Genomic DNA, 22,906 nt, shown 5'->3' on the forward strand with positions numbered 1-22,906 from the left:
TCTTTGTGTCCTATGCTATAGGAGCTCAAGGGAAGCCAATTTCCAAACAGACAATCTCAAAATGGATAGCCCACTACATACGCTTTTGTTACTCTTTTCATGGTAAAACTGTACCTGCAGGCATCAGATCTCACTCCACAAGGGCCACAGCTACCTCTGCAGCTTTCCTCAGAGGAGTTCCTGCCAAAGATATTTTGGAAGCAGCCACTTGGAGTTCTGTGCATACCTTCTCCAAGCACTACCACCTACCATTATACTCCAAAACTAGAGCAGGCTTTGCCACTGCAGTCTTGCAGGGCATCCTGGCTCCTCCTAGTTCCACCTAGTGCCTACCACCCCTTTCTTAGCTTTGGGATTCTACCCATCTGTTATGACTTCAGCTGCATGCACGATGAACATAGTACAGTTTTGTACCTACCATAAATGTAGATGTTCGAGTGCTAATACAGCTGCAGTCCAGGTTTCCCTCCCTACTTCCTCTCTTGGGACAGGCCTATTGGCTAACACCTCCTCATACAACCTGATTGGGGTAGTCATTTATGGTGTATTTGCTTGCAACTACTGTATTTTGATTGTTTTGCATTGTTTTATTATACAAATTTATGTATTGCCTTCCTTCTGGGGGCACCTGACATCTGGGGCAAGAAAAACTGTAGAAAATGGCGTCGGCTGGTTCTTTTATACCTCTGTCGCACTGACGTCAGGGAAGAAGCGACGACAACCGACGCCGGACCTAGACTTTGGAATTCGGCCGACCGAGGACCCGCCTGACGGCAGGAGAACCCATCTGTTATGACTGCAGCTGTATTAGCACTCGAACATCTACATTTATGGTAGGTACAAAACTGTACTTTCTGGCTAGAAGGTTGAGCATGGTAGATCTACTTTTAGATTTAGAAGTGTTTGCCAGAAAAATCTTGCTTAACCTTAAGTAAAAATTCCCCAGAGCCCTTCAACAAGTGGGGTGTTTTGTGAACAACTTCCTTTGTCCATTCATCAACTAATACTGCCATGGGGTGAGTTTACTTCCTCTACTCGCAACTGAGCCTGATAAGGAGATTTTCAATATTTTTGTGCACCTTTGGTATAACGAAGATATTCGGTATAACAGTTTTTTTTTTTTTTGTTTTAAGAATCCGTATGTGTCTGTGTCGATACAGCACAGTGGTGCAGCGGTAGTGTTGTCGCCTCACAGCAAGAGATTCCCCGGTTTTATTTTTCGACTGGGGTGCCTTCTGTGCGGAGTCTGCATGTCCTCCCTGCATTTGTGTGGGTTTCCACCGGGTCCTCCGGTTTCCTCCCACATTACAAAGACATGCATCCGGAGAGTTTCTCCACAGGCCTCCGCTGAAAATTGGCTCGTTCCAAGTCTGACTTTCACGGTTAACAAATGTTAAATAAATAAATATGATTTTTCAATAAATATTCCTCCAAATTGGAATCCAATCTCTGGTAAGCAATGGTGATCTCATTCAATAGGGGGAATAAGTGTCAATGTTGTACAACAACTTGGTCATCTCATTTTTGTAGTCCTCCTTTTCCATCAGGATCTGCCTCCGGGTCATCAGGAGATGGAAACAGAGTGACTGTTAATGGCAGACCAAAGGCGTTAGGCGCCAGCGGAAGGAGGAACTAGTACTCCTCACCATTGATGTGGTTGATCTGTTTACAAGAATCCCTAAAGTAGAGGGATTGGAATATTTTCACAATATATTAGAACAAATATCCCTTTCTGACGAAAAAATTAAATTAGTAGTAGAATTAATGGACCTAATTCTTGACAACTTCCTTCATTTCAAAGGTGAATTCTATCAGCAGACTAGGGGAGTGGCTATGGAGGCAGCTTGTGCACCCACATTTGCCAACATTGTTATGTTGGGATGGGAAAGGGAACATGGTTTCTCTTGTTCATTTTCAAAGTTTCTGCATTTTTAGGTTAGGTTCTTGGATGATGTCTTCATTTTGTGGGATGGGACAGTTGAACAAAGAGATGAGTTCATGAGTTATTTGAATGGATGTTGTGAGTACTTGAAATTCACACATTCATGGGATTTAGAGAGTGTAAGTTACTTTGATGTAAGGATGTCACACAATGGAGATGAGTTTAAATCAAATTTATTCAGAAAGAAACATTTTGTAATGCATATTTGCATTATGCTAGCAACCACCCCTTTCACCAGAAAAAAAAGTTTGGTGAAGGGGCAGGCCATAAGGGTGGCCAGAATGACATCAAGAGTTGAAGAGGTTGATCATGAATTTGATACTTTAAGGAATATGTTCCTGGAAAGAGACTACCCTTCTGTGATGGTAGATAAGATTCTGAGAGAAGTGAGGCAAAGTTGGGGGACCAAATACCCACCTTTATTAGGTAGAGATTTTGTAAAAGAAAAAGGGAAGGAAGTGGAAAAGAAATTAGAAAAGGCATTGGTTTTGGAGTATAACGGATATTCCCAAGAAATAAGGAAAATAGTGGAGAGGAATTGGAGCATCTTTAGGGTGCAGAAGGAAGTTAATGAAATATTAGGAACAGACCCGGTCTTTGTTTATAAAACCGGGAAAAATGTTAAGCAAATTTTAGAAAATGGAAAGGGAAAAGAAGATGTTAAAAGCAAAGGAACAGTGCCATGTGGATGCTGTGCACAATGCAGTTACATTTGTAAAGAAAAAACACTAGCATTGGATAATGTTTTACAAAATAAGGTGACATTCGTAAACTGTAATTGTGCAACCAATAAACTAGTATATCTAGCAATATGTGAGGAATGTAACGGATTTTATGTAGGAAAGACAGACCGAGCCTTAAGATCTAGAATATACGAGCATGTATATGAGATAAAGAAGAAAAAGGAAACAAATGCTCTTAATAGGCACTCCCTAGTCTACCCTAATTTTAAGAAATTTAACTTTGGTATTTTAGAAGGGATAACCATTAACCCAAGAGGAGGTGATTGGCAGTGATTGTTAAAAAAAAAAATTGATTTGGCAGTTAAAATTGAATGCCATACCCCCCCCCCAGGGCTTAATGTGCAAGTATCCATTGGACCTGTATTGAAGGCTAAGGCTGACACCCTAAGGTGAAAATTCAGGAAAGGTACCTTTAAGAAAGGGATTACCCGGAAATCATGTAACGCTGGTTTGTGTTAAAGTTTTAGTATAAAAGTATGGAGGTATGAAATGTTATTTATCTGATGGTCTCTTCAAGAGATGAAAGCACTTATGTCATTGTTTTATGGCACTGGAGTTCGTTTTTTTGTTATAGTTTACTTGCTAGTTTTGTGTTTGGCAGTTTTTTGGATTTACTTAGGGTTTCAGAGTTGCAGGCTGTTAGCATTAAGCCTCCTTTGATGGTGTTCCAGAAGGGTAGGGTGTCACTCAGAACTAATCCTTCGTTTGTCCCCATGGTTGCCTTGGAGGCTAATCTTTAACCAATCTATTCATCTTCCTGTGTTCTTCCCCATTTTTTCTAATAAAGGGGAATATACTTTGCATTGTCTGGATGTCCACAAACCGCTATGTTTTTATCTTAAGAGAACAGAGGAATTTTGGAAGTCTGATCAGCTCTTCGTTGCCTTCTCTCAGGCCAGGAAGGGTCATGCAGTTTCCAAGGTGTCTATTTCACATCGGATTATCAGTTGTATTGCCTACATCTACAAAAGCTGGCATCTGGATCTTTCCGAACAAGTTAAAGCTCACTCTGCTAGATCAGTAGCCACATCTTCTGTCGCCTTGGCAAACTTTTTTTTGGCTGAAAGCTCACTCTGCTAGATCAGTAGCCACATATTCTGTTGCCTTGGCCAACTTTTTTTTCCGATGAGATTTGCGTTGCTGCTACTTGGCCTAATCTCCACACTTTTGTTACACATTATAAGTTGGATTTGGTGTCTAGGAACAGGGCTTCCTTTGGTTCCTCTGTGCTCTGGTATATCCTGCCCTAAGGCCTTCCAGGGTTCATAGTAACTGGGGCCTCTGACCCATCTATGATCTGTGACATGGATAGCATCAGATAGTTATGTACTTACGATAACTTGGAATCTGTGCTATCCAGTGTCATTATTCATCACATTCCCACCCTCCTTGCCCCTCCTTCTGGAGACCTGGTAGATATGGAGGGATGTTTCTCTTCAGTTTTTTTAGGCCGTTTTTACTGCCTTTTGTTGTCTTTTTCTAGCAAACTAGATCTGAAGGTTGTGGGTCAGCAAGGGATTATGGGAAGGGGAGGAGCTTGAGCTCTGGATCTGTCCTTTGAGTTGCCAGCTCAGATCCAAGTCTCATCCGTGATGAATAATGGCACAGATTCCAAGTTATGGTAAGTACATAACTCTTTTTATTGGCTGTGAATTTACTCTTGCTGGATGATTCTGGCCCCTGGCACTTTTCCCATCTTCTTCTGTGGAAGTGCAAAAGCCTGAATACTCACTTCCTGTGACAGCTGAAGGCTTCCCTCTCAGGATATACATGGCCAATTAGCTGTCACAGGAAGAGAGAGAGGAGAGTCTGAGCTTTTGAAAGCTGTCCAGTACTTGTCATATAACCCAAAATGCTACTGAGGCAGTGAGGAATTTGAACATCTACTGTTACAGGTAAGTATGACTTGCACCAGCTGGTCTTTCCCTCTCCTGTACAACCTAATAGGAGGAAAAGATGAGGGGTTACCTCAGCGAGTGGACTTACTAACTCAACACAGAGAGCCCCTGCTGCACCCCAACCTGGCCACATTGAGGCTTGACTGCCTTGATGATTTTTTCTTGATCCCAGATAGGCACAAATATTTAGAGAATGTGCTAAGTATTACGGAGGAAGCTAGGAAACCCAGCCCAAGAAAAGAGATTCTTCTGCTGCTGTCAGTCTTGACATTGACCCCAGAAAGGGTGGAGTGGCATTGGTCCCAGGATACCTGTCTGTCCTCTGCAAATCTGGTTTAGGTTATACATCTATAAAAGTTAATGCTTTTTCTGTTTCAACCTGTCTACCCACAGAAGTCCTTTTTATATTCTAGACTTTTAAACATTTTCTTAGGGGCAGCCATCCATCATGTTCTAGAAAGCAGATTGATTTACCATGGGACCTCAGTTATGTTCTAGGGAAGTCAGCTGTTTATTTTTATGAAGTTTTTCCATTTGATGGTAGGGAGCCATTAAGAAGCCAGGCTTATAATTGTATTCATTTCCTTGTGTTCATCTTTTACAAAGCTTTATGTTCTTTGTGTTTCACTGTTGCAGTCATTACATTTGGGTAATCCTGCTGGCAGGTTGCCCTCAGTCGGCCTGAATTCCAAAGTCTTGGGTCCTGCGTCGGTTGCTGTCGCCCCTTCCCTGATGTCAGGTTGTCAGGGGTATAAAATAAGCAGCCGACGCCATTTTCTTCAGTCTTTCTTGCTGCGCTGTGCCCGAAGCAGAAGCAGTTCGCAAGTGCCGGTCGGCCGACCGACTAGTGAGATTTTCATGCTCGAGTTTCAGATCGGAAGTCTTCAATAAAGCTAAGTACCCCATTGGGGAAACTTTTTTTCTTGCTCCAGACCGATGTCAGAAAAAGTAAATAATTGTATTTCTTGTCGAAAGCAAATACCTCATAAGGACTTTCATTCTTACTGTATTCCTTGCCTAGGCCCCGATCAAAACGTTTCTGGTTGTCGGTTTTGTGCTAGATTTAACCAACGCACTGTTAAGCGTCGGTATGACTTTGCTTTAAACTATTTTGTACTCCGGTTTAATTATCCAGAAATGTCTTCGGATAGCCATCCGACTACCGGAGTTCACAAAAAACGCAAAGAAAGGGAGAGAGAGAAACAACTGAAGCCCAAAACCGATGAAGCTTCTCCTAAGCCAGTCGCCGGTTCTCAGTGAGACTCTTTAGCCCCTGACACGCCGCTACCGACTCCCACGTGGAGTCAGTTATGCCGCTGGAAACTCAAGGTATTGGAGCCTCGGACACTATTCCCGTAGATGGGTCCGGAGCCGCTGAGCAGGCACCGGCTTCTGAGGGTTTATTCAGACCTAAACATCTTTACATTAAACAGACTTCAACTTCAAAGGCAAAGACTAAAGCACCTTCTAAAGCAAAGAAACAAACTATAGAGCCACGTGGTCAGGCCTCTATGCCCAAAAAACAGATGCTCAAAATGGCCGAAGACTTGATTACCTTGATCAGGGGTTCCCATCCCCCTCCTGATAAGAGGTCTAGGCAAGAGACAGACTATGAATCTTCAGATCAGGTTTGTATTTCTTCTGATTCCTCTTCTGATCAGGTGTATTCTCTTCCCCCCTGTGAGGATTCTGATGCTGAAGAATCTTTACCTTCAGCTTCTCCTCCAGAGGACTATTCTTTTGGGGAAACCTTGCACACCATGAAGGAACATTTCCACTGGGAGAGCCAATATTTTTCAGAATCTAAAAAGAGGCTCAGGGACTTCCTTTTACTACCTCAACACAGGCCTCTAGCCATTCCACCTGTGTTAGACATTGTAGATGATTTTTTCGGAGTCTAGTCTGACCCCTGACTCCTTGCCTCCAGTTCCTGTTAAGCCTGACAGATACTACAGGGTTCCTGACTCTCATAAATTCCTTTTTAAAAACCCTGCTGCAGACCCAGAAACTATTTCAGAGGGTCCCAGAGGAGTTAAGGCTTCCGCTGCAAAAAACCCTACCCCCTCTGACAGAGATTCTAGGGCACTGGATAGATGGGGAAAAAAGGTTTACACATCTGCTGTCTTGGCTATTAGGGCCTTAAACTGTCAGTTTCATATGCTCAAATATCAGCAACATGTCATGGCATTGCTTAAACAGAAAAAATTGTTAAACTCTGAATGTGCAGAAAACAAGGAAATGCAGGATTTATTGCATGTAGCCGAACAAGTTGGAAAGCATACTTTGCAATGTGGTTTTGATTCTTTGGAGGCCTCCTGCAGGCCGCAGTTATGGGTTCTGTAATTAGGAGGCATGCTTGGTTAAAGGACAAAATCTGCCTGATCATGTCAAAGTTAAATTATTAGATGCACCTTTACAGCATGATACTTTGTTTGGTGTTAAGGCAGAAGAGGTGTTAAAGAAAATGGAGGACAAAGCTAAATCTATGCAAACTGTCAAAGATTTTTTTACAAGTACAGCCACCTGGGTTTAGTAGACACTGGCCTAAAAAGAATTGGCCATTTCCTGTGTCAGACAGACCTCAAAGGGGCAGATCCAGATGTCCTAGAGGCAGATCCCAGGCGCAAGGTCCTACAGATCAAAGCAATGGGGTGCTTCTACCTCCAAAGTTGGAGAAGACAATTCACAACCATACAGGAAACAGTCCGAATGACTTCCCCCTGCCTGCACCAAGCACTTATCTCCTGGCAGCACCCTTAGGGGGGAAATTAGCACTTTTTTCTCAAAATTGGCACATTATAACTCAGGACAAGTGGGTTCTAAATATAGTGTCACAAGGCTACAAGTTCCATTTCCATACCCTGCCAAAGGCAAATGGTTAGCCAAATCTGCCGAAAAATCAATGGGCAGAGGCACAAAAACAAGTCTCATCCCTCATGGCCATGGGGGGCCATTCAACAAGTACCAGAGCAAGAGCAGGGACAAGGATTTTACTCGACTGTTCCTGGTACCCAGAAAGGACAAAGCCTGGAGACCAATACTGGACCTATCTATTTTTAACACATTTCTGGATATACCAAATTTCAAAATGTTGACTTTGCAGCAGCTTCTGCCCATGCTGGGCAAGAATGCTCGTCTTGTAACTTTAGACCTAAAAGAGGCATACCCGCATGTTCCAATCAGACAATCATGCAGAAGATACCTCAGATTCAAGGCTGGCGCAATACATTACCAATTCTCTGCTCTGCCCTTTTGGCTTATCTACTGTGCTCAGGGTCTTTATAAAGTGCCTGGCACCAGTAATTGCATTCTGCAGACAAAGAGGAATGCAAATTTATCCTTACTTGGATGACTGTTTAATTCAAGCAGAGAACAAGGACATTGTTCTACAACATCTGGCATTTGTGAAAAAACTTCTAACATGCCTAGGGTACACAGTCAATGAAAAGAAATCAAAACTAGTACCCTCTCAAAGAGATAATATTCCTGGGTGCAAGCTTAAATACAACTGCCCAGATGGCTTATCTCACGCCAGACAAACTAAGGCAACTGACTACGTATTTCAAAATTTTGGCAACAAAGGCCCAGTTATCTGCAAGAAAAATTCTGCAGGCTTTGGGCTTCATGGCATCATGCATCCTACTAATTCCATATGCAAGACTGCATATGAGGAAACTTCAGTGGTACCTAAAAAGTGTTTGGACTCAACATTGCCACAGCCTGGAAACAATGATTACTCTCATCCCCTGCCTGCAACAGGAGTTTCGATGGTGGGCGAAGGCTTGTCACCAGAACAAGGGACAGCCATTCACATTACTGCCAGCCAGGCAGGCACTAACAACAGATGCATCAGATTATGCCTGGGGGGCCCATATGGCAGGAAGATGCATTCAGGGCACATGGTCCTCAACCCAAATGCATCTACATATCAATCAAAAAGAGATGCTAGCTGTTCAAAATGCCCTGACAGCCTTCAAGAACCTACTTCATCCGGGGCAACTACTGATAAAGGCCGACAACACCACGGTCATGTGGTATATAAACAAGCAGGGGAGCACACATTCCTACCCCCTTTGTAGACTAGCCATGACTTTGTAGGACACAGCATTGACTTACCAAATGCATCTGCAGGCATAATTCCTGCCAGGAAAGATAAATACTCTGGCAGACGAACTAAGCAGAAACCTCATGGATCCCCACGAGTGGCAGCTGGATCCACAAGTCTTCAACATGATGACAAGGAAATGGGGATGCCCGGATTTAGATCTATTTGCCTCCCCTCACAACTACTAACTAAAAAGATTCTGCACAAGGACTTATCACAGACAAGCATGGAAAGTGGACGCCTTATCTTTCAGCTGGAAAAACCTGTCAGTATATGCCTTTCCGCCACTGCCTCTCCTCCCCAAAGTACTCCTAAAGGTCAGACAGGAGAAGCCAAAGATGATACTGATTGCACCAGACTGGCCCCCGCCAGTAATGGTATCCAATCCTAAAGAACTTGTCTCAATGCCCAGCTTGGACCTTACCTCAGATACCTCATCTACTGTCTCAGCAAAACAATCAGATCCTGCACAGCCAACTCAGGACCTTAAACCTGGCAGCATGGCGGATAATGTAGTCATACAAAACACACCTCTCACTAAAGCTGTGATAGATGTCATTTTGGAAGCCAGAAGGCCTAGTACTAGAAAATCTTATGCTGGAAAATGGAAGAGATTCTGAGCTTGGAACCAGGCACAAGGAACTGATACAGCTATACCAAATATTCCTCAGATGTTGCAATACTTAACTGAGATGTTGGACAAAGGCCTATCTTTTTCATCAATTAAAATTCATGCCTCTGCCATTTCGGCTCATTACAATACAAAGCCACCAATCTTTTCTCATCCTTTGTTAAGGCAGTACCTCAGAGGAGCCAAAACTTTAAGGCCTCCAAGGAGATCACAAATACCTGCATGGGACCTCAACTATGTCTTGGAAAAACTCACACTGCTTCCTTTTGAGCCAGCTGCTACTGCTGATATAAAATTTTTATCTTGGAAAACAGCTCTGCTCCTATCAATAACTTCTGCAATATGAGTTTCAGAGCTGCAGGCACTCATGGCTGTGGAACCTTTTATCATTTTTTATCCAAACAGGGTTTCTTTGAGGACAAACCCAACATTTATGCCTAAGGTGGTTTCCAGTGTGGCTCTTAACCAAACTATTCATCTGCCAACTTTTTATCCAAATACACAGAACAAGGGGAGAGAATTCTGCATTCTTTGGACGTACACAGCTTAGATTCTACTTGGATGGAACCAAAAGTTTCAGGAAAACAGAGCAATTACTAGTGGCATATGCTGCAGGATCACAAGGAAAGGCTATCTCAAAGCAGACTATTTCAAAGTGGATAGGCCACTGCATTAGTTTCTGCTGTTCACAGCATGGCAAGCCAGTGCCTAAGGGCATTAAGCCTCATTCAACCAGAGCTGCAGCCACTTCAGCAGCCTTCCTCAGGGGAGTACCAACCAAAGACATTTTAGAAGCTGCTACTTGGAGTTCAGTGCACACCTTTTCAAAGCACTATCATCTGCCACTCTACTCTAAATCCAGGGCAGGCTTTGCCACTGCAGTTCTGCAGGGCCTCATAGCCGCTCCTAATGCTGTTTAGCTCCAGCCTCCCAGCCATAGCTTTTGGACTCTACCCAAATGTAATGACTGCAACAGTGAAACATGAAGAACATGGTACAGTTGTGTACACTTACCATAAATGTAGATGTTTGAGTGTATTCACTGTTGCAGTCCAGGTTACCCACCCGCCATCCCCCTTTTTTCTGCTGGAACTTATCTTTCCTTCTCTGATTTATACAACCTATGTGGTGATTTTGCTGGTAGATGAAGGTAAATTTTATATGGGTGCATGTATTTTTATATATTTATAAATTCTGCCTACCCTTTTAGGGGCACCTGACCTCTTGGGCAAGAAGAACTGAAGAAAATGGCGTTGGCTGCTTATTTTATACCCCTGACGACATGACGTCAGGGAAGGGGCGACAGCAACCGACGCAGGACCGAAGACTTTGGAATTCAGGCCGACTGAGGGCAACCTGCCAGCAGGATTACCCAAATGTAATGACTGCAACAGTGAATACACTCAAACATCTATATTTATGGTAAGTGTACACAACTGTACTTTCCTTTTGATGGCAGCAAGCAATAAGAACTAGTGTTACACTAGAATGATCTTCCACAGTTGGTGGAGGCCTCCTGCAGTTAAAAGTGGCATGGTATGAAGTGTGCTTTTGTATTGCATTAAAATAGACTATTGCCTTTTTGCCACCTTTTTTGGGGGCAGCTTAATTATTCCAGCACACAGGATTTTGTTTAAGTGGAATCTTTAAAATGTGCTCCTTTAAATAAAGTAGTGTGGCTCAGTTAGATAGCATAACAAGAGTATATTTCTGGTTGCAACTACTTTATGTGCATTATCCTTTTCTCGAGACTTTTAACAATCATGTTGGTTCTTGCTGTTGTGCATGTCCAAGGTTCTTGCTGTTGTGCATGTCCAAAAGCATCTTGCAGGAAAAATGGGTGAGCGTGAGATCCCTCCCATTATTGTGTCACAAGACAGTATTTAACTTTTAGCTCACTTCAACACCAATCACCTGTCTAGAATGTAGCAGTAGTCCTCTTTGGAGATGTGCAGTAATAGTTATTTTATTTGTTTTATAATGGTACTGGTTTCAAATTGCAGAAGATGAAACTACACATTTTAAGCAATGTATGCTATGTAGTCTATTACTTTTAAACAACTATTAATAGAGTATGCTTAGTAATGGTTAAACTTTTCTTTTGACAGGGTATGGACGATATTCAGGTCAGATCTGCAGCTACAGATATTTTTTCATATCTAGTAGAATTTAGTCCGTCCATGGTAAGGGAATTTGTCATGCAGGAAGCTCAGCAAAGTGACTATGTAAGTATCTATGGCTTTTAGTTTTCCTCAAAAAAATGCCTGTTGTAGGCTTGTAAGTCATAACTGTCATTTTGCAAAGTTATAAGCATAGTAGGGTACTTCCTTGACAGCATAGAAACTAGTTTTGTGTTTCATGCTATTTTAAACTACTGTACTTTCTTGTCTCCCTTTGGCAATGTTTCTTAAAAACCTGCTGAGATGTTCTAGCAGCAGTTAGCATTCTTTGGACTACTGCCCATATTCGGTTGGACAGGTTAAACAATTTTTTCAACCAACAAGTTAGAAATCACATCCTTGATAATGCTTATGTATGTGGGTGATTTGTCCATCTGCCTTGCTACTTGGATTGAGGTTGAGTAGCATATATTACCGATCTGCATTATTTTTTTTTGTCTGCCTAGAACTGAGCGTCAGTTTTGAGTTTTTTTCAAGATAACTGGTCGGCATTTGATTACAAGAGATACTTGTCTAGTTGTTGTGACTTTCGGCTTTTCCTGGTTAGGGGTCACCACAGAGAAACTCCAGTCCGCTAATTATTGGCAGTTGATTTTTACGTACCGAGTTGCCAGCCCTGACGCACAACCTTCAACAAAGGTACGCCCATTCACGCATGTCTCCATGCAGAAGACGCTGTGAGAGTCGAATCTGACAGCGTCTTACTGTGAGGTGACAATGCTACCGCAGCACCACCACCGCGGATACTTGTCTAGTAGTTTACAAAATGCCCTTGTCAAAATCTGTTATTAAAAACTTTGCCCTATTTTGATAAAACCAGCAATGCTAAATTAAATGGTCATTACATTGTTTTAGTGTATAGCTCTTTGTCAATTTATGTCTTCATAAATGCTAAAATTTTGATACATAACATATTGCTTTATTAGATTAGGAAGAAGAAAAAAAAAAGCATTGTTTGAGTCAAAAATTTAACTTTCCAAAACCAGAGAGCCAAGAAGAGTAAAGGTCACGGATGTTAATTGTGGTTCTTTGTAACTTAAAAAAAAAAAAAAAAAAAAACTAAGGAAAATGTATAGTAGTTCGTATGGACAAATATGCCTGTAGATTTTTTTGTTTTAAGAAAGGGTATTAAAAGACACCTTTCACTAAAGGGAAGATCTTTTTTTTAATGTGATAAAGCAGAGGTTGAACATGGATCCTGGATGCATTTTGCAGGGTGCTGGAATCTGAAATCTCCAAGGAGTCAAACAGTTTCCTCCTTTTCTTATGATTTACTGAGGTGGCAACATTACATAAGGCAGATGGCATTTTTTTTCTTTAAGGTAGGAAATAAGGCTGGACTTGCTTGTTTTGCTTCCTTTAAAGGAGCAGATTTGCTGCAATTCTGTATTTGTTCTGGATTGGCTGTTTTAGGCCCTGGGCACAGACCCTTACAGAAGACAGTTGTAGCAGGAGGATGAATTTTTCACATTTGTGCTCTGAAATATGGTGAAACTTTTTAAGCGTGGTACAGAGCATTTTTTTCAGTGACTTTTGCATTTATCAACCCAGAAAGTCTCCTCTGATCCCCTCCCTTGGTTATGTCTTTTTTTGCTGTGCAGGATAAACAGTCTCTCAATGACACCCCTTGTCCCTCTAGAGAAGGTCGTATTTATGTCCACCTACTTCCAGTCCCTGCTTCCCTGGGTTTGGCTTCAGCAATAGAAATCCTAAGAACTCTTGAGCTACATGTTAGCCACTGTACCTATGTTGCCCTTTGCCAGAATACACACGAGAAGGGTCCATTGGTACTTAGTCTCTTTGGACTTAGCACGGTCACCCACTTGACTTCAAAATCCCTCTCTTGCTCTTTCTGAAAAGAGAGCTTCAATGGTGATTTCTCAAAATCCAACTCAATCCAGGGCTACCATTCTATCCACCTATCCCCATCCAGGTCATCTCCTCAGATTTCTGATTCAGATTTAGATGAGAACACAGTATCTTCTTTCTTTGAGATTATTTCTAGAATGTGCCAGTGTTTTAGGTGGGAGAACACAGATTTCTCAGTCCCTCAGAAAGTACCACACGCTGTTACAGATGTAATTTCCAGAATCTTCCCCCATTCTTCTAGTACTGTCAAGTTTAGATGATGTGCGTCACTGTCTACAGTTTTCTTGACAGTCAGCCTACTACCCCTAAAAAGGCAGATTGTATAAAGTTTCTTAAAATTTTAAGTTTTTATACACATCCCTAATCCGGCCCAGCAGCTATATCTTTAGTTAAACCTACTGATCTGAAGTAGTTAACTTCATTTATCTGCAACCTGTGAGTATTCGTATTCGGATCCATCATCCATATCGGATCCGAGCCGGCAACATTTTTTTCAAGCATCTGTTCCAAGCTCCTCCGCTTACCCACAATCCCTCACATTTCCTACCTTAACTCAGATTTCGTTTGCCGCTTCATGCGTATGCATCGTGGTCTCTATAGCTCAAAGTTGGGTGTAGTAAGTGGTACTTTTTCTGATCTATTTAGTGTGTGTGTGTGTGTGTGTGTGTGTGTGTGTAGTCGTTTTTCATCCCTTTCCTCTCCCCTTCGTTGTTCGTCGGTTTTCTGTTCAAAAAAAAAAAAAAAGTAGTTTAAAAAGTTAGAATTTGTGAGGTAGTGTGTAGGCGTAACCCGACCTTAGTGTGTGTGTGTGTGTGTGTGTGTGTGTGTGTGTGTGTGTTAGTGGGTTTAGTTTTGGCTGAGTGGTTTTTGATGATGGCTGAGCAGCCAAACCAAGTTTTAAAAACTGCACAGAGTGTGACCACAAGCTTTCACCGGCTGATGGCCACATTCTGTTATTTGCCTGGGTGTTCCCTACCTATCTTTGCCTTGTAGTGTGTGTGCAGGGTTCAACCCTAGGGCATTAAAGGAAAGGAAGACAAAGCTGGTAGCTAAGGGCCTGCTACCAGTTTCTGCCTTGGACTTGGCGACCTCGGCTCCAGTAGCCGATCAACTCCCCCCCTCAGGCTGGGACTCATCCTCCCTGTGCAAGCCTTCTGAGATGGGGACTAAATCTAAAGGCAAACAGGATAAGCGAGATAAAGACAAGAGAGGGGAAAGGCACCACAAATGGTCTCTAGAGCGGGAGCCCTTTCCCAGCCCGCCTACAAAAGTTGTCAGCACCAACTCTCTTCCACTCCCCAAGGTTCTCCCTGGAGCCAACTGAGCCCTCGGACCAGAAGCCTTCTTCGAGGTTGTCGCATAGACCAGCCAGATCCGAGTCGGTCGCCTCCTCATGGTGGAGAGGGGACCTCTATGCCCTTCTTCCATCCAATCTCTCCTTCCTCGAACCGACCTGGAGTTCAGCGCCGACAGTTCCCCCAGCCTTGACGCCAGCGATTACCTTGAGTTCCTTGGATCCGAGCAACTTTCAGGGCCGAGAATGGGGAGTCGGATTCGAGGGAAAGGAGGTGTCTTCGGCTCCGACTTTGTCAGATCCGAGCCATTGCTTCGGAACACCTTCTGCCTTGACCTCGGCCCCGATCCTCACGGCGGAGCCATGGAGAACTTCTTCCTTGTTGGTTGCTAAAAAGGTGCGCTCTCCTTCGGCCTTTGATGTGGTGGAGAGGGTTCTCTCCCAAGGATTGAGACCCCAGCCCATCGCCTTGGACACCACCCAGGTTCCCGTGGATTTGGTCATGACTCTCATCAACTTGTCCCAGGGACAGCCCGTGCTAGAGGACCCCCAGGTGGATCCCGTCGTGGAACCCGCTGTGACTTACAAGCCCTCTTCAGAGAGTCCCACTGAAGATGGTCCCCGTAAGCACTCGTGTAAGAGGAGGCACATGGACTCCCCCGAGTTCCTCACAGAAGATACTGACTTGGATAAAGGTGAGGGTTCCCCAGGTCACCTCCCGAGGATGTCTCCTATGGAGACATCATGGAAATCCTCTGCCAGAGGGGAGGTTGGTCACCCCCAAAACCCTCTACGGACGAGTCAATATTACTGGAGGCCTTTGGCACGGGCCCATCTACATCCTGGGTGTCCCCTCCTGCAGATCCTTTAGTGGATCTCATTACCACGTGGGCATGGAAGGAGCCTGACACCATAGAGCCAATACCCAAATGCCCCGGACAGGGTCCTCTCTCCTCCCACAGACAGACAGCCCTGGTACAAGGGATCCACGGTGGATGCTATGGTGGTTGCAGCTGCCACCAAGAGAGAACTGGCACAGGAAAGTTCTTTGGTCCACCGTCCGGACAAGGAGTCTAGGACGGTGGATCGATTTGGGAAGTGAGTCTTTTCTTCAGCGACATTTTCCATACGAGTGCTGAATTATTTGGGATACGTCATACGACTTCAGAGAGACCTAGTTATGGAATTCGCTGTGTTGCCCTCAGAGTCTTTGTCGCCAGAGGACAAGCGGCTGCTCTTGGTGAAAATGTCGACTCTAAAGTCTGTTTCAAACACGTCCATGCGTCGTCTTTCCCATGCCACGGAAGGAGCGGCTAGGGCGGCTGGGACCGGCGTAGCTATGAGGTGACGCGCTTGGCTCAGACTAGGTCAGTTCGCGGACCCCTTCAAACAGTCATTCACAAATGCTCCCTTTGATGGTTCCTCCCTGTTCGGGAAGACAGTATGTGACACCCTGGTCCAGCACGGGAAGGATGGGAAGAGACTGCTGTCGGAGTCAGTTTCTCTAGCCCTCAAAGATCCTTTTCCAGGAATCAGAGAGGGCAGAAGAAGATGTGGTTCCGAAAATCTCAGTTTCCCCCGGGCTCTCAGGACAACTCGTCCCCTAGTGGCAGAGGGGGAAGAGACAGACGCCGCCCCAGAGACAGAGGGGGGCAGAGGAACTTTGGGTCTAGGGAGAACTTCCCGGACAGACCCACGCAGCAACTGTGAGGGGTTGCCCGACTGTCCTACTCTGGAGACAGTCGGGGGAAGATTGTCATTGCACCTAACGACTTGGGAGTCCATTATAACGGACCATTGGGTTCTCCAAATAATATCCAGAGGTTACTCCATCCTGTTCGTTGCCCCACCCATCCAACCAAAGCGCCTCCCAGATGTTCCACCCGCTCAAAGGGAGGCGGCAGCTCAAGAAATTTCAAAGCTGCTTCGCAATCGGGCCATCTAACCGGTCCCCCCAGATCAGTCCGGATTAGGCGTTTACTCCAGGTTCTTTTTAGTGCCAAAAAAGACAGGGGACCTCAGGCCCATATTGGACCTGTCATCCCTGAACCTGTCTGTAACCAAGCAAACATTCTGGATGGTCACCTTTCAGTCCATTCTACCTTACCTCCGAGAATGCGAATGGATGTGCTCGATAGACCTCCAGGACGCTTACCACCATATCAAATTTTCCAGACGCTCCAGGAGATTCCTTTGCTTCCGGCTGGGAGCCAATCATTTCCAGTTTAGAGCCGTACCCTTCGGTCTCACCACAGCCCTCAGGGTGTTTACCAAGGTTATGGCAATCATAACGGCTCACCTGAGGCTTCAGGGAATTCAGGTGTTTCCTTACCTAGACGATTGGCTCCTTGCTACTGCCACCAAGCGTCTATTTTGTATGGCCGGAGACTCCTTCCTGCATCTTGCAGTCAACCTAGGGATTACCATCAACATCTCCCAAGTCCTGCTTGAACCCGACACAGACCTTGGAATTTATAGGGGGCAAGTTTTTCTCACTGTGGACAGGGTCCAGAATCTACAGGCTTATGTGTCAGTGATCCTTGGCCCCAGGATGCCAACAGCGAGCGATGTTCCCCGAGCCCTAGGCTCCATGGCCGCAGCAATTTCAATCCTTCCCTGTGAGCGTCTTCACATGCGGTTGCTTCAGTGGACCCTTGCAGTTCAGTGGTCTTGGTTAGACCTCCCCATGGACTATCCAATACAAATCAGCAGAGCCTGCAAGATGTCTCTTTTCTGGTAGCTCTAATCGCCAGAAGTCTTGGCAGTTCACCCTTCATAACACCTACAGCCCAAGCCACAGTGACCACGGACGCCTTCCAGCTCGGGTGAGGGGGGCACTATTTGGGAGGACGGTCCAAGGTACGTGGTCCCAGACCAAGACCAGATTGCATATCAGTGTTCTGGAGATGAGGGCAGTGCTTTTAGCGTTGCAAACCTTTCTTGCTGTTCTTCCCCCGTGAACGATTGCAGTTCAGTCAGACAACATGTCTGTTGTCTGGCACATCAACAAAAAAGGAGGAACCAGTTCTTACCCTCTGTCTCAAGGCCATGAGAGTGTGGGAGTGGACGATCTCCACCATTTGGTTTCTGATTTCGGACTTGTAATTGTAATACCGTAACTTTATTATTAAAACATATAACACATTAAGCGCTTTCATTCTTTGTTTTGGAACTTCATCAGAATTGTTTTAAATGTGTTTTAATAATAAAGTTATGGTTTTACAGTTTACAGTAAGTCCACATCTTTCTTGGTTGGTTTCCATTGCCGTTTCCTGCACACAGGATTGTTGTCATTTGCAGTTTGCCATCTTTACTTAATGGGTTCACCATATATTTAAGTAATGCTTTTCATGGAATGCAGATTGTTTTTTTCTCTACTTACAAACCCATTCCACTGTCATATTCATAATTTGCTGTCCTATCTCGTCTCCCAGTCATCCACAACCCCCTGTAATCTTGGAAAAAGTGAAGTGTTTGCTTATTGCATGTCTTTTGTATCTTTATATAAGAAAATCTTTATATCATTTGTCTGATGTTCATCGTGCATACAGCTGCAGTAATCACAGATGGGTTTTCAGCCGTCAGGCGGTCCCTCGGTCGGCCGAATTCCAAAGTCTTGGTCCGGCGTCGGTTGTCGTCGCTTACTCTTCTGACGTCAGTAAGGCCAGAGTATATAAGACACAGCCGACGCCATGTTCTCCAGTCTTTTTTGCCGCGGTGCCCGAAGCAGAAGCAGTTCGCAAGTGCCGGTCGGCCAGCTCCTGAATTACGAAAAAAAATTGGAACCGAAGTCGTCTTTAAAGCTAAGTACCCCGTTGGGGAAACTTTTCTTGCCTCAGACCGATGTCAGAAAAAGTTAATAATTGTATTTCTTGTGGGAAGCAAATACCGCATAAGGATTTCCATTCCCGTTGCATACCTTGTTTGGGCCCAGACCACGACGTCTCGGGCTGTCGCTTTTGCGCTACCTTCAATAAACGCACTATCAAGCGTCGGGCGGAGTTCGCCCAACACTACTTTTGGTAAAGCTTTTGATTATAAGATGTCGTCGGACACTCCGACTACCGTTTTGTCCAAAAAACGCAAGGAAAAGGACCGACACCACGCCAAAACAGGCTACACGTGGTCCGGTACTCAGCGAGACGCCTTTGCAGTCCCTGACTACCGACGACACTCCTTTGGCGGTGTTCTCTGTACCTGAGACCACTGGGTCCTCGGTCCTTTCCCAGACTACAACCAAAGCCCCTGCTAATGTCGAGCCTACTAATGTGGACAGGTCCACCTCCACCCATGGTGTATTTAGGCCCTCATCTTCTTTTTCAATAAAGGCTTTTACTAAATCCAAAGCAGCCAGGCATCCCACGAGGCCTGTTGCACATTGCCCATCTCCTGGACCCATGCCTAAGAAACAGATGCTTAAAATGGCTGAGGATTTAATTACTCTTGTCAGAGGTTCTCAGCCCCCTCCTGACAAGAGACCCAGAGTGGAGGAAGAATCTCCCTTTTCTGATCAGGGATCCATTTTATCAGAACATTCTGATGCAGAGGAACACTCTTACTCCCCTTTTGAGGATTCGAATGCAGAACAGTCCATTCTTTCTGTATCCCCTCCTGAGGATTTTTTCTTTTGGGGAAACCTTGCACACTTTGAGGGAACACTTCCATTGGGAAGGCCAAGACTTTTCAGATTCCAAGAAAAGACTTAGGGAATTTCTTTGGTTACCTCAGCACAGACCTCTGGCTATACCCCCTGTTTTGGATGTACTGGATGATGTCTATTCGGAGACTTGCCTTAACCCTGATTCTCTGCCTCCTGCACCAGTAAAACCTGATAGGTATTACAGAGTACCCAGCTCTCACCAATTTCTCTACAAAGGCCATAATGCTGACCCTGAAACCATTTCACAAGGCCCCAAGGGATTAAAGGCCTCCACTGCCAAGAATCCACTCCTGCAGAAAGGGAATCCAGATCTCTAGAAAGGTGGGGTAAAAAGGTATATACCTCGGCCACCCTAGCCATGAGGGCTTTAAACTGTCAGTTTCATATGATTAAATATCAACAGTACCTGTTATCACAATTAAGGAACAAAATGTCTCAACCTGAACAACCAGATTTAAAAGAGTTACAGGATATGATGCATAGTGGAGCAAGTGGGTAAACACACCTTACAATGTGGTTATGATGCCCTAGAGGCTTCCAGTAGAGCGGCTGCCACAGGATCAGTCATTCGCAGGCATGCCTGGCTTAGGGAACAAAATTTACCTGATCATGTGAAAGCTAAACTTCTTGATGCTCCTTTACAAAAGGATGTATTATTTGGTACTAATGCTGAGGACATACTACGGAAAATGGAAGAAAAAGCCAAATCTATGCAAACTGTCAAGGCTTTCTTACAGGTCCAACCACCACGTTTAGCAGAAATTGGCCTTCAAAAAACTGGTCCTTTCCAGCCACTGACAAGCCCCAAAGAGGCAGATACAGACGCACAAGGGGCAGAGGGCAATCGCAAGGATCATATAGAGGCAGACAATGGCAATCTCCAGCACCAAGAGGTGGTGAAGACAGTGCACAACATTACAGGAAGCAAACCCAATGACTCCCTCATTTCCATGCCAAGCAAGTCTCAGCTGACAGCACCTTTGGGAGGGAAACTAGCATTATTTGCAAGCAATTGGCATATTGTCACAACAGACAAATGGATACTGGACATTATAAACAGAGGCTACAAATTTCAATTTCACACTCTTCCAAAAATGAGAGGCATGCCAAACCTGCCACAAAATCAAAGGGCAGAGGCACAACTGCAAATTTCAAAGCTCCTAAACATGAGAGCTATACAAAAGGTACCTACACTCCAACAAGGTCAAGGTTTTTATTCAAGACTTTTTCTGGTACCAAGAAAAGGAACCGACTGGAGACCCATTTTGGACTTATCCATCCTAAACACATTCCTACTCGTGCCAAAATTCAAGATGCTCACATTACATCAACTTCTTCCCATGCTGTGCAAGGAGTTTTGGTTGGTAACATTGGACCTCAAGGAGGCATACCTGCATGTCCCAATCCGACAAAGCTGCAGAAGATACCTCAGATTTCTTGCAGGTTCAATCCACTATCAATTCTCTGCATTGCCCTTTGGCTTATCTACTGCGCCCAGAGTATTCACAAAGTGCCTGGCATCAGTGATTGCCTACTGCAGACTTCAAGGGATACAAATTTACCCTTATCTGGACGACTGCCCGATCCAAGCGGACAGCAAACGCATACTACTGGAACATCTGGCTTATGTGACACGGTTACTGCTTTCTCTGGGATATACCATCAACAAGGAGAAATCAAGACTAACACCATCTCAGAAAATAACCTTCCTGGGTGCCAACTTGGACACAAACACCCAGATGGCATATCTTACGCCAGAAAAGCAAGGACAACTATCTCAGTACTTCAAAACACTAGCAAAAAGTACCAGGCTTACTGCAAGGAAAATCCTGCAGGCTCTGGGATTCATGGCATCTTGCATTCTTCTAATCCCATGTGCAAAGCTGCATATGAGGACACTTCAATGGTACCTAAAAAATCTATGGTCTCAACACAGTCACAGTTTGGAAGCAATTATACCAATAATTCCATGTTTGCAAAAGGAATTTCTATGGTGGGCCCAAGCATGTCAAGTAAACACAGGCCTTCCATTCTGCAAGCCTCAAGCAAAACAAGTCATAACCACAGACGCCTCAGATTACGCCTGGGGGGTGCACATGAAGGACAGGTGCATTCAGGGCAGATGGTCCCAAAAGGAAAAGCACCTTCACATCAATCAAAAAGAAATGCTAGCAGTGATAAATGCAATTACAGCTTTCAAGGACTTCCTGCATCCAGGACAATTACTGATAAGAACAGACAACACCAAAGTAATGTGGTACATAAACAATCAAGGAGGAACACATTCATACCCCTTGTGCAGACTAGCCATGACTCTTTGGAACTTGGCTCTGGAAAGACAAATCGAACTTCAAGCACAGTACTTGCCAGGACTGGAAAACACACTGGCAGGCACTCTAAGCAGAAATATGACAGATCCACACGAATGGAAGTTACATCCTCAGGTGTTTACAGAGATAATCCAAGCGTGGGGGAGGCCAGACATAGATCTTTTTGCCTCCCACGGGAACCATCAACTGAAAAAGTTTTGTTCAAGGACCTTTCATCCAAAGGCCTGGAAAGTGGGCGCCCTTTCATTCAGTTGGACAGCATGGACAGTTTATGCATTCCCACCTCTGCCCTTCTGCCCAAGGTGCTTTTGAAAGCAAGAACAGACAAACCGAGGATGATACTGATTGCTCCAGATTGGCCAAGGCAACACTGGTATCCACTCCTGAGGAGCCTAACACATACTCCTCCCTGGTCCCTGCCTCTAATGCCTCTCCTACTGACTCAGAACAGCTACAAAACTCTTCACAGTCAGCTGAAAACACTCAACCTCGTTGCATGGAAAATTCCTTGACACCACAACAGTCCCTACTCTCCAAGGAGGTGCAGGATGTCATTTTGGAGGCCAGAAGACGATCTACTAGAAAAGCTTACTCTGCAAAATGGAAGCGGTTTTGCTGTTGGAATGAGAAAAGAGGCCAGGACCCTAGAAAATTGAACTTGCCTCAGGTTTTACAGTACCTAGCTGAACTGCTGAACAGTGGACTTTCATTTTCTTCCATAAAAATACATGCCTCAGCCATTTCTGCAGAATTCAACACGGATCCTCCTTTATTCTCTCACCCACTCTTACGACAGTTCCTTAGAAGGGGCTAAGAATATAAGACCTCCAAGGAAGCAACCAATACCAGCCTGGGACCTTAATTACATACTAGAAAAATTAACATTGCCTCCCTTTGAACCTGCTGCCTCAACAGATCTGCAACATTTGTCCTGGAAAACAGCTTTCCTTCTGGCCATCACTTCAGCTCGTAGGGTTTCTGAACTACAGGCCCTCATGGCGGTGCAGCCCTTCCTCATCTTCCATCAGGACAGGGTTTCCCTTCGTACCAACCCATCTTTTATGCCAAAAGTGGTATCCAGGGTAGCCTTAAATCAAGCCATACACCTACCTACCTTTTATCCTAACCCTCAAAACAAAGGGGAGAGGCTGCTTCACACTTTAGACATCCATGGGCAGCTACGTTATTATTTGGACAGAACAAAGTCCTTCAGGAAATCAGAACAACTTTTTGTGTCCTATGCCGTAGGGGCTC

General features: G+C 44.5%; 1 protein-coding gene across 5 annotated transcripts in view; it reads left to right on the forward strand.

Annotated features, from left to right (window-relative positions):
• PPP4R3B (protein phosphatase 4 regulatory subunit 3B) overlaps positions 1-22,906 on the forward strand; it is a 2,189,617-nt gene that overhangs the window by 757,726 nt on the left and 1,408,985 nt on the right. For all 5 annotated transcript variants that reach the window (XM_044055224.1, XM_044055233.1, XM_044055261.1 and 2 more), the window contains one exon: positions 11,428-11,544. In XM_044055224.1, the coding sequence (XP_043911159.1) occupies positions 11,428-11,544 (117 nt within the window). The remainder of the gene's footprint in view (positions 1-11,427; positions 11,545-22,906) is intronic.

The sequence above is a fragment of the Protopterus annectens genome, chromosome 1.part2, assembly GCF_019279795.1.
Source record: "Protopterus annectens isolate FY-2018-M chromosome 1.part2, PAN1.0, whole genome shotgun sequence".
Taxonomy (NCBI): domain Eukaryota; kingdom Metazoa; phylum Chordata; order Ceratodontiformes; family Protopteridae; genus Protopterus; species Protopterus annectens.